The 18,522-nt window shown below is 31.8% G+C and overlaps 1 protein-coding gene across 1 annotated transcript in view; it reads right to left on the reverse strand.

Moving 5' to 3' along the window:
- Window positions 1–15,866, reverse strand: part of LOC134694159 (laminin subunit beta-1-like) — a 29,636-nt gene extending 13,770 nt beyond the window's left edge. The window contains exons 1-14 of the mRNA XM_063555156.1: window positions 15,786–15,866; window positions 15,462–15,556; window positions 14,389–14,522; window positions 11,673–12,406; window positions 10,172–10,292; window positions 8,539–8,666; window positions 7,901–8,090; window positions 6,488–6,615; window positions 5,850–6,039; window positions 5,237–5,383; window positions 4,409–4,640; window positions 3,277–3,440; window positions 2,321–2,545; window positions 1,142–1,341 (exon numbers count right to left, since the gene is read on the reverse strand). Of these exons, the coding sequence (XP_063411226.1) occupies window positions 1,142–1,341; window positions 2,321–2,545; window positions 3,277–3,440; window positions 4,409–4,640; window positions 5,237–5,383; window positions 5,850–6,039; window positions 6,488–6,615; window positions 7,901–8,090; window positions 8,539–8,666; window positions 10,172–10,292; window positions 11,673–12,406; window positions 14,389–14,522; window positions 15,462–15,556; window positions 15,786–15,863 (2,766 nt within the window). The 5' untranslated portion in view covers window positions 15,864–15,866. The remainder of the gene's footprint in view (window positions 1–1,141; window positions 1,342–2,320; window positions 2,546–3,276; window positions 3,441–4,408; window positions 4,641–5,236; window positions 5,384–5,849; window positions 6,040–6,487; window positions 6,616–7,900; window positions 8,091–8,538; window positions 8,667–10,171; window positions 10,293–11,672; window positions 12,407–14,388; window positions 14,523–15,461; window positions 15,557–15,785) is intronic.
- Between the last annotated feature and the right edge of the window lie 2,656 nt (window positions 15,867–18,522).

The following is an 18,522-nucleotide window of genomic DNA, read 5'->3' on the forward strand; positions in this document are numbered from 1 at the left end:
TGGCATTCATACCACATTTTCTTTTTTTTTGTAAAACATTTAGTGACTTTAGAATTTCAGAAAAGGTCAAAGGTAATTTGGGACAGGATAATTGTTTTTCTAGCCCGGCTCCTCCTTTTTCCACAAAAAAAAATCTTTTTTTTTTTGTTTGTTCTCTATTAATTTTAATAACACATGAATAATTCTAGCGCTTATCTGTATATTATGAACATTCATTAAAGGGGGTCGGGGCAGAGGCGGATTCTGAAAAATAATTGGTTGCTTGTATAGAGAATCACTGAAGCATTACCCAGCGGAGCGGGACCCTCTAAGGGAGTCAACAGGCCCCTGCGTATGAAAATTTCAGGATCCGCCACTGCGGAGGGGCCCTGATCCCAATATCCCGGGCTTAAAAACATGAAATCCCGAGGTTCTGAATTTATTATACAAATTAAATATCGAAAAAAGAAATCCCGGATCCCGAAATGGTCAATCCTGAAATTTCGATCTTAAAAACACCCGTTCCAGACGTCCCGAAAGTGTATTTTCTTTTTACAGTCAATTCTCAGTTTAATAATTGGTCCACAGCGGTCATTGATATATTATTCAGACCCTCTCTATTTAATAAACTCTGTGACCGCAGTGGATAGTAAGGCTTGAAAATGATATCAGACAGAAAATACACTTTATTCGTAGTATATGTATTGGTTTCAAAGTAAAAAGAAAAACGCAAACCGGAGGTCTAATCTGACTTAAATTTCGTCCAATGACGGATATAAGACAGAAAATACACTGTGTACGTAGTATTAATGTATGTTCAAAGTATACAGAAAAACGCAAACCGGAAGTCTAATCTGACTTAAAATTTCGCCCAATGACGGAAACATATCCGGACGTCTTTTTTCACCCAAAATAACTCAATCTGAATAATCATATGAAGGGATGACAAATGCCATTACGCACTGAACCCATAGGACACAGAGGCATGATGATTGATTTATTGTGGAAAGAAGAGAAGCGACACCCAAAATGAGGTCTTCTCGTTTAATAGTATAGATAAAAAAGGATTAAAACATTTAATAAATATATACTGTAGACTTTCAAAGGACTGTGACCCTCTTTAAAATAAAAGCTTGGATAAATCGTTTTGAAATTATTTTACCTGATTGCATTCTTCTCTAGTAGATCCAGGCATATCACAGCCACATGAAGAGCAACCCATTTGACTTGTTATATTCCAGAAACCAGCAGCACAGGAGCCACATTGTTGTCCAATAACATTTGGAAGACAGGGACATTGTCCTGTGACTCTATCACAGTCTCCACCAGTTGGGTCTGTTCCATAGGGATCACAAATACATTCTGAAAATCAAAATATAAATACTGACAAAGAAATAAATGTTCCATAGGGATCACAAACACGTTCTGAAAATCAAAATATAAATACTGACAAAGAAATAAATGTTCCATTGGGATCACAAACACATTCTGAAAATCAAAATATAAATACTGACAAAGAAATAAATGTTCCATAGGGATCACAAATACATTCTATAAATCAAAATATAAATAGTGACAAAGAAAGAAATGTCCCATATGGATCTCAAATACATTCTATAAATCAAAATATAAATACTGACAAAGAAATAAATGTTCCATAGGGATCACAAATACATTCTATAAATCAAATACAAATACTGATAAAGAAATGCATCTGTCTTGAAGGGAAATAAAAACAACACAATATGATGGATCCTCTTATATCCTTACTGTGGATTCATTATTATTCGTTGGATACCAATTTTCGTGGATTTCGTGGGAACAGACGAACCACGTAATTAAATGTTCAACGAATACCAAATTTTCTATAGGCTTGTATGCAGGTTTCTTCAAAACCACGAAATTAAATATCCACGAACATATAAGTTTTCCTCAATCCACGAAAATTGGTATCCACGAAAATAAATGAATCCACAGTATTTGTAGTGGCTAAGAAAAGAAATGATAAAATTTCTTTTGTGAGAATCAAATGTAGAAAGCGTGGTAATTATGCAAATAGGAAGAAAAGGGTCACATAGTGAAACCTAACAATATGAATATTGGTACTAATATATCAAGAAGTTTTATTATGTAGTAGTTCAGAAAAATGTGACAGAAATGTGTTATTGACTCACTTTTTAATATTTTGTGGTATTAAATGTGGGCTTAAATGCCATTTTAACTCCTTTTATGTCTGTTTTGGAGTAAATCATAGGAAGATATTATTTGTGTCTTAAAAATAATACTTTAAATAAAAGTATATAAAATAAATAATGTAACAAGGGTGAAATCATATGCTTACGTTTACAATTCTGGGTTGTTGCATCACCATAGTAACCAGGACTACACTGCTCACAGTTGAATCCTTCAGTATTAAACATGCACTTGAGACATTCCCCTGATGAGGTGTCACAACTTCCACCAATGTTTGGATCTATATTATTATTACAGATACACGGTTCACATGTACCATTCACATCCTTTGGATTTCCAAAGAAGTTGTCTGTACAAGTATCACTGTTTGGTCCTAAAAATAATTTAATCAATTATCACTACAGTACGGCCTTAACATTTCCTACAAATATTTGGATAAGTTGCAAAGTACTCTAAATATACTGTTATGAGTGAGGATTTTTGTCAGTTACATGTCAAAGGCCTAGTCTGTGCTATTAATCTGTTAATACCCCAGTTTTGTCTTCAGATCTGTACTGTAAACAGTGGTTGTGGATGTGAGTGTGTTAGATTTGTTTTTCATTAAAAAATTTTAACATGAATTAGGCTGTTAATTTTCTCATATGAATTGTTTTACACTTCTCATTTTGGGCCTTTAATAGCTGACTATGCGGTATGGGCTATGCTCATTGTTGAAGGTGGTACAGTGAACTATAGTTAGTTAATTTCCATGTCATTTGGTCTCTTGTGAAGAGTTGTCCCACTGGCCTTCACCAAATCTTCTTTTAATATTGACAGCCATGAAATTGTACGAAAATATACAAATTGTTGTCAAATTTTGACTCCCCTTAGCCTTTTTTTACTGTTAAAATTTTTGAGAAATTGTAAACTGTTTACTAGAACTAAAATAATTGTATCATCAAGAGGAAATTATAGGAAAATGTATTAACTGTGAACGCATTGGTTTGTAAAACGATTGCCATAAAGTAATCTGGTACATAGCATAATTCTTTAGTTTTGGTTCATGAGTATTAGATTAAAATAATTTCAAATTGTTTTGTAGTGAGATAGCAAAATGTATTATACCTTTGAAACCTGGATAATAGTTACAGACTACTGACTGCTGTCTTGGATCTTCATAACAGGAATCAGCATGCTGTACATCACTAGTTGGTCCTCCAGGACATAAACAAGGTATGCAGGGTATGCGGTAATTTATACGAGGATCACCATAGTATCCATCCAAACACCTATAAAAAGTATTTTACATTTAAATATATACACGTTGCAACCCCTAAAAAAATCTTATTGTTTGGAATCTTCAAATTATTGATCGTGTAAATAAAAACTGCATAGAATCATACTGATAAAATCAAGCTGCATTTTCACCTACTAAAGGAATGGCTAATTTTCCTAACTCAATCTCTTCTTTCTGTTCAAAGCAATAACCAAACTGATATGCCAAACAAAAGTAAGTGTGGCATAAAAATAAGTGAAATATTGTTTAGGGACCAATAATACCATACATTGATAAGATACTTGGTTACACACCCCATGCAGTAGAAGTAATATGTTAGATGTCCTTACGTGCACACCATTATGTAATCCTTTCCACAGCATAACTTGTTTAATAACATACATTAGTATATAGATTTAAATAATAAAGACCTTTGCAGTGACTACAAACCCTTGATATCATGTTATTAGAGTATGGTAATAGTTAATTAGATTGTAGAACACTGAATCCCTATTTTCCTAAGAATGTACAGGCACACTGTGTGAGTTTCAAAGTGAATACTGGGCTTCAATCAAACATTTTTCATTGTTAACCTGTTTGAGTTGGTTGCAATTAATTTGAGCAAAATTTGATAAGACATGTAAGATTTAGTTTGTCAATAAATTTTTTAAAGTGATCATTTTTGTTTTTTCACAGTTAAAATAAAATGTATAAACACACAGATGTAAATTTCCATGATGCATCCAAAATGTTTTAAAGTGAAAATGACATGGTTAAACAGTGAGTTTTTACAGTTCAAATGAAAAACAGAAGTAAACAGATTACGATTCGTCTTATTCATTTTTTGAAAAGGTTTCAATGTCTTTGAACTTTCAGTTCTTGTATTACTTGATCTTTAACTTGTCATGGTGTAATTTTTAACTTAATTTTAAAAAGGAAATAAAGGTGAACTATTATATATGAATGTTTATCAAATCTTACTTATCACACTGGTCACCAGCAGTGAAGTCATTACAATTATCACATCGGCCAGTTAAATCATCACACGTATCTGCATTCCCATTACATTTGCCTGGTGTACAGCGAGGGAATCCCCAATATCCAGCCTGACATTGGTCACATATCTTGTTTCCAACATAACTTATACAATTACACTGTCCAGTCCTGGCATCACAGAATGTATCTACAGCACCATATTCATGACAGTTGCAAGCTATAAGAAAAAATATTTCAGAAAAGTTTCATTGATGAAAGTATTCCAACTATGTTCAATGAATTGTTTTTGAACAATTAATCAAAGGATACACTTAAATGTTTGGCCTACTTCACTGATTAGTATTCCATGGCAAAAGTCTTAAAGATCAAGGTTTTACTACATGTACATGTATAATGAAGAATAGTCTTTATCAATGCTCAATGGAAATAGTCAAGGCAATGGTGATCCATGTCTTACATTCATTCTACACACCAAATACAGTTCACCGTTTACTTATAGCATCTTATAATGATCGAGGGCAAAATGTTGTTAACATCCAGTAGTAAATATAATATGTACATGTATATCAGGAGAACATGCTAATATGGTATCAATATGGTCCTTGCTTGCCTGTTTTTTTAACTTGCTACTTCACCAGGTATCAGTTTACAAGATAAGTCACCCTTAACCTACCCAGAAATTTTAATGGTTGTTTCCTTGCAAGTAAAATTACTATCCTACTGTCAACTTATAAAGTGAAAGCATTGCACTTCTACTTCCATTAATGTTGGAAGATCTGTAGTTTTGAAGTTGCTTATACTTTGATTACTTACGTTTGCATCCATCTGGTCCAAAATAATATGTACCAGGAGCACACTTGTTACATCTGTGACCAACAACATTAAGTTTACATCTACACTGACCACCAGCATATTCACATTCACTACTTAATAAAGATCCCATTGGATCACATTGACACTCTATAATCAAAATAAACAATATTTATACACATTAGAATAGATTTCTCATGTTATACATTTGATTATCACAATATTGCATTGATTGAAAGTAGGATTTTGTAAAATATAATAATTCCTTTATTGAAATACAATCTTCCTTTTAACACATTTGAAAAATGGTCAATATTTAACTTTTTCTGGGACCTCATATTACTTTTACACTACTGGTTCTTCTCATCTTTTATAAACCATAAAATTTGAGTCCAAGTGAAAATAATACCTATATAAAAGAAGGAGATATTTCTCACCTAATAGTCAATAAAAATACTGTTTTATTGTAAGGGTTCCATGAAATCATTTACAAACTTCAATGCTGTATGGTGTATGAGTATGATTTCGGCAAAATTCCTTTTAAAAGGTAATATAAGTTGTTTCCAGAGAAGATGTTTTTTTTTCAGATTTTAAGACAGATATAATGTTTACATACCAAGAGCTTTCTGGTGAATAATGGAAGAAATACTGAAAGTAAGCTGTCTACAGAAGTCCTGGAGTTCTGGCTGGTAGACTGACAATTGAGATTCACGACATCGGTAACGAATAAATTCATTTTTCATGTATTCTGGATAACCAATACCATGAAATATTGGAATACTATCTATGTTTGGAGTCAAAACAATCTGCAATCACAAAACAATGAATTTATTAACAATTATAACAATAGCACTTAGTTTTCAGTAAACAAAAACAAACAAATATGCTAAAGAGGAAATCTGGAAATAATTTCATTAAATTTTTTTTAACTGTTAAACCATTTTTCTAAAGTTGGAGTGATGGAATTATGACTTAATTTTCCCTTACTTATATTCTGGTTTGAAGACATAATTTGAAACTTTCTGATTATTTGTCCAGTGGGGACAATAAAATGTGTAAAGGTCTATCTGGAATAATGTGTTTTCACTGCTATCTGGACATCAAATAACAAAATTGATGATGACAAACAAGTTTTGTAGATATATAATTTTATGAATTATTGCGATACCAGATTCCTGTATGCATGTGATTTTGATAATATATTTCATATGTTGAGTTCAAAATAATTTGAACTCCAAAAAGCCAGATACTTACAGAATCGATCAGTGTAGTTGCATCAGGTGTAGCCTGGTTAGTTTTGTAACTATTGAATTTAATTCTTATCTTATATTCTCTCTCTGGTTCTAGGCAAGCTGCTGGACTGACCACTGAGTATCTACTACCTGAAAATATATGCATAAAGGTCAAGCAAAAAATTATTTCTACACATCATAAATAAGAAAGAAAAATTTTGAAACCATTAAATTCAAGTTATTGATATAATATATAATCTTTAGTTAGATCAACAATATGTATGAATGTATTTTCCATTAGGAATTAAATTTGAATTGCAAATTTATAATAGGTTACTTTTCAATGTTCATCTTCTTCACATTATCTGTTTTTCAACCAGCATGCCAATAATGGGGCGTATTGCATTTCGGCTAATTTTTCAAAGTCACAATACTGCGTTTCCGCAAATTTAAAATATACGTTTCCGCAATTTGTATTTATTACGTTTCCGCAAATTTACCTGGTAAATTATGAAGATTTGAATGTACATATATGATAAATTATTTATTTTTTCTTTTTAATAAAGAAAATGTTCTGATCTCAGTTTAGCTACATTTTACTAGATATAACTACTGACTCGGTAAAGATGAGTTAAACTTCATTGAGAAATCTTTGGTTTGGTTACTTGCCAACTGACATGATTGAAGAATGCTTTGTTGAATTAATTGCCGATGCTCCATCTGACGATTAATGCATGAGGTCTGCTGATTATATATTAGAATTTTATATAGATGGCAATTGAGATTTCCACCAACCATTTGGGCATCACCTTTGACACCGAGGAAAAGAGAACAATGAATGGTGTTGAGTCTTTTCCTGCCTACCTGAACCAGCAGTTTTACGCTAGCCATATTTGTCTTTGTCGATGTATTATTGAAACTGAAGACAACATCTTACATAAAGATGAGAACTCTAAATGTAAAAGCACCCGTTCGGAAATATGAAAAGGAGAAGATGGACTTCCTTCCTGAACAAAATACAAAATTTGTAAATGGTGAATGTGCTACTATGAACTTTGTACAATGTGTTGGCTACAAATAGTCTGCCAGAACTGACTTATGAACTCGTATGTTTTGAACATATGTTTTCATACATTTTAATAATGTATTTTACTTACATGTTATGAAGACCTTAAACTTAATACATATTTATTCTTTATTATAGCTTAATTTGCTTTCGATCAGTAGGTATTCCTTAATTATTTGCGGAAAAGTAATAAATTTTTTTTTTTTAAATACTGTTTTATTGTAAGGGTTCCATGAAATCATTTACAAACTTCAATGTTGTATGGTGTATGAGTATGATTTCGGCAAAATTCATTTAAAAAGGTAATATAAGTTGTTTCCAGAGAAGATGTTTTTTTCAGATTTTAAGACAGATATAATGTTTACATACCAAGAGCTTTCTGGTGAATAATAGAAGAAATACTGAAAGTGAGCTGTCTACAGAAGTCCTGGAGTTCTGGCTGGTAGACTGACAATTGAGATTCACGACATCGGTAACGAATAAATTCATTTTTCATGTATTCTGGATAACCAATACCATGAAATATTGGAATACTATCTATGTTTGGAGTCAAAACAATCTGCAATCACAAAACAATGAATTTATTAACAATTATAACAATAGCACTTAGTTTTCAGTAAACAAAAACAAACAAATATGCTAAAGAGGAAATCTGGAAATAATTTCATTAAATTTTTTTTAACTGTTAAACCATTTTTCTAAAGTTGGAGTGATGGAATTATGACTTAATTTTCCCTTACTTATATTCTGGTTTGAAGACATAATTTGAAACTTTCTGATTATTTGTCCAGTGGGGACAATAAAATGTGTAAAGGTCTATCTGGAATAATGTGTTTTCACTGCTATCTGGACATCAAATAACAAAATTGATGATGACAAACAAGTTTTGTAGATATATAATTTTATGAATTATTGCGATACCAGATTCCTGTATGCATGTGATTTTGATAATATATTTCATATGTTGAGTTCAAAATAATTTGAACTCCAAAAAGCCAGATACTTACAGAATCGATCAGTGTAGTTGCATCAGGTGTAGCCTGGTTAGTTTTGTAACTATTGAATTTAATTCTTATCTTATATTCTCTCTCTGGTTCTAGGCAAGCTGCTGGACTGACCACTGAGTATCTACTACCTGAAAATATATGCATAAAGGTCAAGCAAAAAATTATTTCTACACATCATAACTAAGAAAGAAAAATTTTGAAACCATTAAATTCAAGTTAATGATATAATATATAATCTTTAGTTAGATCAACAATATGTATGAATGTATTTTCCATTAGGAATTAAATTTGAATTGCAAATTTATAATAGGTTACTTTTCAATGTTCATCTTCTTCACATTATCTGTTTTTCAACCAGCATGCCAATAATGGGGCGTATTGCATTTCGGCTAATTTTTCAAAGTCACAATACTGCGTTTCCGCAAATTTAAAATATACGTTTCCGCAATTTGTATTTATTACGTTTCCGCAAATTTACCTGGTAAATTATGAAGATTTGAATGTACATATATGATAAATTATTTATTTTTTCTTTTTAATAAAGAAAATGTTCTGATCTCAGTTTAGCTACAATTTACTAGATATAACTACTGACTCGGTAAAGATGAGTTAAACTTCATTGAGAAATCTTTGGTTTGGTTACTTGCCAACTGACATGATTGAAGAATGCTTTGTGAATTAATTGCCGATGCTCCATCTGACGATTAATGCATGAGGTCTTCCGATTATATATTAGAATTTTATATAGATGGCAATTGAGATTTCCACCAACCATTTGGGCATCACCTTTGACCCAGAGGAAAAGAGAACAACGAATGGTGTTGAGTCTTTTCCTGCCTACCTGAACCAGCAGTTTTACGCTAGCCATATTTGTCTTTGTCGATGTATTATTGAAACTGAAGACAACATCTTACATAAAGATGAGAACTCTAAATGTAAAAGCACCCGTTCGGAAATATGAAAAGGAGAAGATGGACTTCCTTCCTGAACAAAATACAAAATTTGTAAATGGTGAATGTGCTACTATGAACTTTGTACAATGTTTTGGCTACAAATAGTCTGCCAGAACTGACTTATGAACTCATATGTTTTGAACATACGTTTTCATACATTTTAATAATGTATTTTACTTGCATGTTATGATGACCTTAAACTTAATACATATTTATTCTTTATTATAGCTTAATTTGCTTTCGATCAGTAGGTATTCCTTAATTATTTGCGGAAAAGTAATAATTTTTTTTTTTTGGAATAGTAACTTTTTTTCCAGAAAAGTAAGATATTTGTTCGCGGAAGCGTAAACTTTTTTTTTCCAGAAACGTCATCTTTTTTTCACGGAAAAGTAATGCCAATTTGCAGAAACGTAAAACGCCGCAATAATGTTAACAATAATTTAACTGAATTAATGTCAGTGATCCTTTTTTCTAAAAGCCAAAAAGCTTATACCACCAATATGAATAAAATTCAGAAAAAAACTATCAAGGTGTTTCCTTTTTTGTTTTTAAGTCTTTTATAATTAACATAGTAATATTCTTTGAAATTTGTAGGAATGCAATAAGGTTTAAGACCAAACATTGTCTCATTGTCCGTCATTCAACATAGCCTTGTTTTCATACTCAAAGATAGTATTTACCAGGTTGTAACACTGTAGTTTTTTTTTCATCTGCAGGTCTGTGATTGGCACATGGTCCCGTCTGGTCAACTGTCTGTGAGCGAATAACATCAACGTTAATGTCTTCCCACAATTTTGGCATCTGCAATAAATATAAATATGTCAATATCAGACCAGTTGCTTCGCAGGGCGCAGCATTATACGACCACAGATGTAAAACCCTGAACAGATGGGACAAGTCACAGATGTAAAACCCTGAACAGATGGGACAAGTATTGGACACAACTTTTAAGTTTGATACAGCTTTAAATGTGGATTGTGATTAAATAGTTGACACAACATAGGTTTATGTCAAATTATGATTTGGACCCTTTGGACCTTTAATGAAGACCAATTTGAAAACTGGACCAAAAATTAAGAATCTACATACACAGTTAGATTTGGAATATAAAAGAACCCCATTTATTCAATTTTTGATTTTGAACCCCGATTTGGACCAACTTGAAAACTGGGCCAATAATTAAAAATCTAAGTACATTTTTAGATTCAGCATATTAAAGAACCCCCAAGGATTCAATGTTTGTCAAAATCAAACAAAGAAGTTTAGACCCTTTGGACCTTAAAGGGAAAATTCACGATTTTTTACTTATGGTTTAAATATGTTCATTATGACATAATATATATATTCACAAAGTTTTATCGCTATATGTGCAGTAATAAAGGAGAAATTAAATAATTATTGAAAAAATATCAACTACTTCCTGTAGGTCGTGACGTTTTCTCCTGATTTTTGCATGCCAGGATTTAAAATACAATCATTAAAAGTCTTGGTTTTTAATCATATTTTAACGTAATCATAAGCGCGCAGATGACTTATGCTTTATCTAATAACCATCCGATAATAAGAAGATAAAACGCACAGACGTTCAATTGTACTCATTCGTGAGATAAATTATCTATGTTAAACATATATATTCGAATTATTTTTGTAGACAACACAAAAAATTATAAATTTATTTTTAATAAATGTGTTTTCGGACTGATAAGGTGAACAAATTAAAGTACAATAATCTGTAAAGACAATATGTTGGTGTACTATCATTGACCTTTTACTATCTCTGCTATGACTAGGTTTATACAATGTGTGTATTCACGGTTCTGTGGCAATACTCGTAGATGGTTTGTTGAAAGGTAAATTGTTATTTGCACTTCAGTATTTAACCACGCCTCTAGGGCACACCTTACCAGGTGTGACTGTCTATTCGGATCAGTGGGAGCATTACAATTTACAATTTATGTAAGATTCTAAAGTATTTATGAAGCCATTTTTACCAAAACCTAAATAAAAAAGTAACCCTGTTCAAGGCATATTACTCTTTTAAATTTATCTGAGTCAATTTTTTTTTTCTAGAAACCTAAATCTTTTAAACATATACAACTAGAAATTGAAAAAACCTTGGCACAGTGCCATTGACATATCCTTTTTTTTTTAAAAATACAATGACTTAATAAATAGTTGTACCTGTGACATATGTGATTTTATTACAGCTTTATATTTATCCATGGCTATCTTCAATTGTCTGACCTGGTCCTTCAACTCAGAAACATTATTTGTATTTCCGTAACTTTTGTATTTTTCTGAGAAATCAGACTCTGAAGATTCTGTCTGTGAGTCCACCAGTAATTCAGGAATGTTATCATAAGAAAGAGTCCGGTTATTCTTACACAAGTTTCTACCTCCAAGAGCCATGACAATGTTTGATTCACTGTTTGAGCGACTTCCTAGAGGACTCTTAAATACTAGTCCATTTTCTTCTAATAAGTTACGATAATATTTCATCTTTTTGGTCTGAAGTCTAACAGTGCCCTCAGTAGCTTCTAGTGTGCCCTTTAGGGCTTGCAATCTGCCTCTAGCTAGTCTAACAGTGCCCTCAGTAGCTTTTAGTTTGCCCTCTAGGGCTTGAAATCTGCCTCTAGCTTCCATCAAAAGACTTTTGAGAATATCTTGACTATTTCTATCAGAAGAGTTAGTTCTCATTGGTGCAGGCTTTTGTATTTGCAGAATTTTAGAATTCCTCTTCTGACTTTTGTTTTCCAATGGCCAAGAGTAGGAATGTTGTGGAACTTCAATATCTTGATTACGTGGAGTGGTGTCACTTGACCATCTGGAGTCAGAAGTATTAGCAGTATCACTGGACTGGTCACTGAATCTTCTTTCCATGTCAAAATGGTCATCCTGTGAACTATCCTTGGATCCTGAAATCATTAAAAAAGTTCTACTGTTCCCATATTCACATATTGTAAATTTAAAAACTAGAGGCTCTAAAGAGCCTGTGTCCCTCACCTTGGTCTTTATGAATATTAAACAAAGGATGAGGATGGATTCATGACAAAATTGTGTTTTGGTGATGGTGATGTGTTTGTACATCTTACTTAACTGATCATTCTCACTGCTTAAAATTATCTCTATCTATAATAAACTTGGCCCAATAGTTTCAGTGAAAAATGTAAAAAAAAGTTTACAAATTTTATAAAAATTGTTAAAAATTGAATATAAAGGACAATAACTCCATAGGGGGTTAATTGACCATTTCAGTCACGTTGACTTATTTGTAAATCTTACTTTGCTGAACATTATTGCTGTTTACATTTTATCTCTATCTATAATAGTATTCAAGATAATAACCAATACAGCAAAATTTCCTTAAAACTAACAATTCAGGATCAGCAACCCAACAACAAGTTGTCCAATTCATCTTAAAATTTCAGAGCAGATAAATCTTGACCTGATAAACACCTTTACTCCAGATTTGCTCTAAATGCTTTGGTTTTTATGTTTTAAGCCAAAAACTGCATTTTACCCTTATGTTCTATTTTAAGCCATGGCGACCATGGCGGCCATTTTGGTTGGATGGCTGGGTCACTGCACACATTTTTGAAACTACATACCCCAAAGATGGTTGTGGCCAAGTTTGGATTGATTTGGCCAAGCAGTTTCAGAGAAGAAGATTTTTGTAAAAAAATTGACTATAAAGGGCAATAACTCCTAAACGGGTCAACTGACCATTGTGGTTATTTTGACTTATTTGTAAATCTTACATTGCTGAACATTATTGCTGTTTACAGTTTATCTCTATCTATAATAATATTCAAGATAAAAACCAAAAACAGCAAAATTTCCTAAAATTCAGGGGCAGCAACCCAACAATTGGTTATCCGATTTATCTGAAAATTTCAGGGCAGATAGATTTTGACCTGTTTAACAATTTTACCCCTTGTCAGATTTGCTCTAAACGCTTTGATTTTTGAGTTATAAGCCAAAAACTGCATTTTACCCCTATGTTCTATTTTAGCCATGGTGGCCATCTTGGATGGTTGGCCGGGTCACCGAACACATTTTTTAAACTAGATACCCCAATGTTGGTTATGGCCAAGTTTGGTGTAATTTGGCCCAGTAGTTTCAGAGGAGAAGATTTTGGTAAAAGTTAACGACGCCAGACGACGACGTACGCCAGACGCCAGACGCCAAGTGATGAGAAAAGCTCACTTGGCCCTTCGGGCCAGGTGAGCTAAAAATTAAAAAAAATCTGTTCCCCTTAAGTATTCATTTAAAATTACAAGGAAGAATAAACATAATTAGGTCTTCTGTTTCCCTTGAAAAAATCAAACAATTATGTTCTACTGAAGTATTCATAACAAGAATGTGTCCAAAGTACACGGATGCCCTGCTCTACTATCATTTTCATGTTCAATGTACCATGAAATTGGGTAAAAAATTAATTTGGCATTAAAATTAGAAAGATCATATCATAGGGAACATGTGTACTAAGTTTCAAGTTGATTGGACTTCTACTTCATCAAAAACTACCTTGACCAAAAACTTTAACCTGAAACTCCCACTTTCATTTTATATGTTCAGTGGACCATGAAATTGGTGTCAAAAGTCCTATTGAGCTTTAAAATAAGAAAGATCGTATCATAAGCAACTAGTGTACTAAGTTTCAAGTTGATTGGACTTCAGCTTCATCAAAAACTTCATTGACCAAAAACTTAAACCTGAAGCAGGACAGACGGACGCACGGAAGGATGCACAGACGAACGTAATGACAATTTTAGTCCTCAATATAATAAATCAACTCGACAATAACAAAAAAAAAATATCTGTATAACTTGTCAATGAAAATATCTCAAAACCACATATTTTACAATCCAGAAATGTATGAGAAGGGAAGAGTTACCTTTCCTGGGTGACCTGGATTTCTGTTGTTCCAATTGCTGCTGTAGTTTATTATTCCTCTGAATTCCAGCTTCTAATTCTCTTTTCAGTGTCTGTATTGCAGCTAATTCAGCATCTAGATTGTGTGATTTCTCACTGAAAAATAATACATTTCTCTAAAAATGTATACCAGCTGTTGAAAACATTTGTCAATAAGAAATGTTTGGATTATCAAAATATTTATTTCCTAGTTTTCAAGATTTTATCCATAACCTCAGACACAATCAGGTGGACATGCATTAGAAAAATTGGAATAAATCTTATTGACCAATGGACAGTTCACCACACATTTGGCTTAATAGCATGTTTAGATTTTCCCCCATTTATAAATCATTAGGGGTTTCAGAAGGGTACTAAGAATTATTCACTATAGAATATAAAATTGCTGCTTTTAAAATCTACATAAGTTCTAATATTTGATTCTTTTTAATGAATAATTTTCCAGTATTGATGCATTTAAAAACTATTTTAGTATAATAATTTATTTTCCTAAATAGACAAATTATCTTTCCCTTTAAGTTTGTCAGGTCTACCCCCTCTATAACAGTTAAATTATTGTGATACAGTTTTTATTTTGATTGTAAAATTTAATTAAACCAGTTAATTAATTTCTCACACTAGTGAATTGACTACTACAAAGCTGAATTCATTTTTAATTAAAATATTTTATATTTTAATTCAAATTATGATTTAAATGAAAATATTCCATTAAATATCAACATAATTAATCCCCTTTAAATGTACTGTATGTGGAATATTTGTTCCTTTAGACAAACAGTAATCTTGTTTTACTTTTTTTTTGACATTGAGAATTAAGAATTATAATATTAAATATTGTCAAAAACATATTATTTTCTATTTGAAAGTTAATAAAGTTTTAGGAATAAAATCAGTTTTTTATCAGTTGTGTGTCTTGGGAATATGGAATTCAAAATTGTCTCCTTCAAAAAGAATATGTTTGACTTACATGGGCTCTATATGTAACAATTACATTATAGAGGGGTCTGAAAGCAATAAAAATAATAAAGTACTCACAACATTGATTTTTCCTTTAGATCCAACAGAATTTGTTTCTCAGCTTCCTGAATCCCGTGCAACTCATTCAATTCTCTTTGTATGAAGTCCTGGTACTGTGAAAAGAAAACACATATCATCCTTGAACAACCTAAATTTTTTTTATAATTTAGTTCAACCATACTTAATATTTCAAGGAAAGTTGATTAAGAATTTCATTATTTTTTTATATAAAAAACACATTGAATATTTTGACATCCTGAATAATTTCTTTAATCTTCTACCAAATTTAAAGATCTATTCAGTGAATAAATAAATACATATTCCAAGGGAGATAATTCTAACCTGGTCAGAATGTCCATTTCCATCAGAGTTGTCTCTCATGTAGTACACTTGTTTTTCTGTTGTGTGTACTTCTTTCATACTCTGGTGGGCCGATTCAAGTTGCTTTCGTAAAGAATTCTATAAAATTGGAAACAAAATGAAAGATAACATACTTTTTGCTAATAAAATTAAAAGTGATCTTGATACTGTTATAAAGACATACATTTGTGACTTGAGAACTGTAAAAGTGACTCCATCCAAATTTGAACTGTGTTTTATAAAATTTATGGGAATTAGCATTGTGTATAATTTCCTAACATTTGGTAAAGGCAAACTTAAGTAAGTGAACACAAACTTATTTTGGGACGTCCTGACATACATACAACAGACAATGGTTACACTAAATGCCCCATCTGTCAAAAATTAAAGCTTCACATAAGGTTTAACAAAGTTTTTCACTCCAACTTACAATTTGTTCCCTGAAGTCTTCTTCTGTTTGTTTAGCAGCTTTAAGAGCCTCTGTTTTAACTGCCATTTGAAGTTTCAGTTCCTCTAAGGCTACATGAAATCCTGCTTTGGGACTTGATCCATCTCGGTCTAACTGAAGCTTTAATTCGCTAATTTCATCTGTGAAATGATAGTATTTGATTAAGTTTCTTTCAATGATAACATTTAATGGCAAGTCTTTCAACTGTTAAACATTCTATTTCATTTTTATGGTAAAAATTATCAATGATCTCCATAAAATAAATCTAACTTTAAAATGTGATATGATTATATATATATAACAATGAGACAGCAATCAAAATGATGAAGATCAAAAAAATTATAAGTTCAACCTGTTCAACCTTCAACAATGAGGAAAACCCATACCTTATAGGCAGTTATGAAAGTCCTATAATAGGACATTTTTAATTTAGTTTTTCTTTTAAAAACCCCACTAAGACTAAAACTATATTGTGAATACCTTTTTTCTTAGCTAACTGATTCCTAAGTTTATCAGCCTCATCTCTAAGCCTGTTATTATCCATTATAGTTCCACGTGAAGCTGCATTTACCTGCTGTAATCTTTTGATTAGTTTGTCTTTTTCCTGCCAACTTTCTACCAAGGTCTACATAAATAATAAGATCTATAGTTATTTGTTGTCATTTTATACAACTGCCTGTGAAATTGCTATTATCTTTCCTGATCTTTTCTGGCATAAATTGACAAGCAAAACATATTAAAATCATGTATATAGTAACACAGACTTTTTTTTCTTAAGCCAACACTAAAATATCGGTCCAACAATTTACAGAAAAGAGCAAATTTACAGAAAAGAACCGAAAAGAACCGAAAAGGACCAAAAAGAACCAAAAAGGACCGAAAAGAACTGAAAAGAGGATCCATATACATATTTATTAAATAAATATAAATGCATCGGGTTTAAACGTTTAATTGAGCGTTTTACATGATTTTAATAATACGCAGTAAAAATAGACGAAAAGTAAATATTATCGTTCTATAAATGTTTATCTTTGCGAAAAAATATTTTGTTTGTTTATTATAAGATGTCAGCATATTGCCCGTGGAAACCTCGGAATTGGTCATTGGTTCCGATCAAGAAGGATCTTTAGTTAAATCCATTGTCAAAAGTATTCCTGAAGCAACTCATGTATAATGTACACGGCATTTGAAACTAAACCTTTGAGTTTCAGAAAAGATGAAAAATGGAGTTGGGATGCATAGAAAGGACAGATTAGATATCGCCGGAGCAACGCATTTTTGGAAGAAATGGTATATCTAATGCAGACGATAGTGAACAGTGATAGGGAGAGGACCTTATACGCTTGCGAGCACACACAAACATTTTAAGATTGACAGGCATGTTTGGGCAAACAAAACTTTAATGGAAAGGTACAAATATTTTGCCAGGTTCCAACGATACCGTATGAAGAACAAATTGGTTAAGTCAACAGATGGTAGACGAGTGGTCAATAAAGCTAGGTCGAAAGGAAAGAAGAAAGGTCAGAGGAAAAGGAAACTGGCTGATAGGACAACTACGATAAAATAGCAATGCGTGTAGTAAATTAATTTATTTTAAAAAAAACCTGTGTGTAATTTAATGTATTTATATGTGTATATATATTTCTCATCACTACCTACTTATACTTCTTGTTTTTCTTTTTATAGGTAAAATACACTAATAGACTTGGAGCTCAACACTAGTATTAATTGATTTATAGTATATTGCTATTATTTTTTTGCGTGTTTCCTGTAGTATTTTTTTTATTACTCATAACATATCTATTGTCTGTGTATTGCATATGTTATTGTTTGTATGCTATATGCCCTCCTAGGGGCCCTTATTTGGTGAATAAAACAAATCTTTTCTATTTTTCTATTCTATAAGATAGGCATCCGAACCTACCTGTAATTTTCCACATAATTTTTTTATATAGGATTTAAAATTAGTCCTATCACTGTATGAATTTTTCAATGATTAAATGCAATTTGCTTATTTCCTTCTATTACAAAAAAAAAATTTCTAAGGGTTCCGCGGAACCCAGTGTCTCGCCTACTTTTGATGTAAATCGCAGGCGCAACAAAAATGAGGAAAAAGATCAATAAAAATATTCCTTTTGATTGTAAGAAGCTACTGTCCAAGTTTGGTAATAATCCAGCATAGTTTATGAATCTAATAAATGATTTAAAAACTTTAACTGTAGACTTTTAATACACGTATGTAAGGTTAACTGAAAGAAAATCTAAGTCCAT

This window comes from Mytilus trossulus, chromosome 13, assembly GCF_036588685.1.
Source record: "Mytilus trossulus isolate FHL-02 chromosome 13, PNRI_Mtr1.1.1.hap1, whole genome shotgun sequence".
Lineage (NCBI taxonomy): Eukaryota > Metazoa > Mollusca > Bivalvia > Mytilida > Mytilidae > Mytilus > Mytilus trossulus.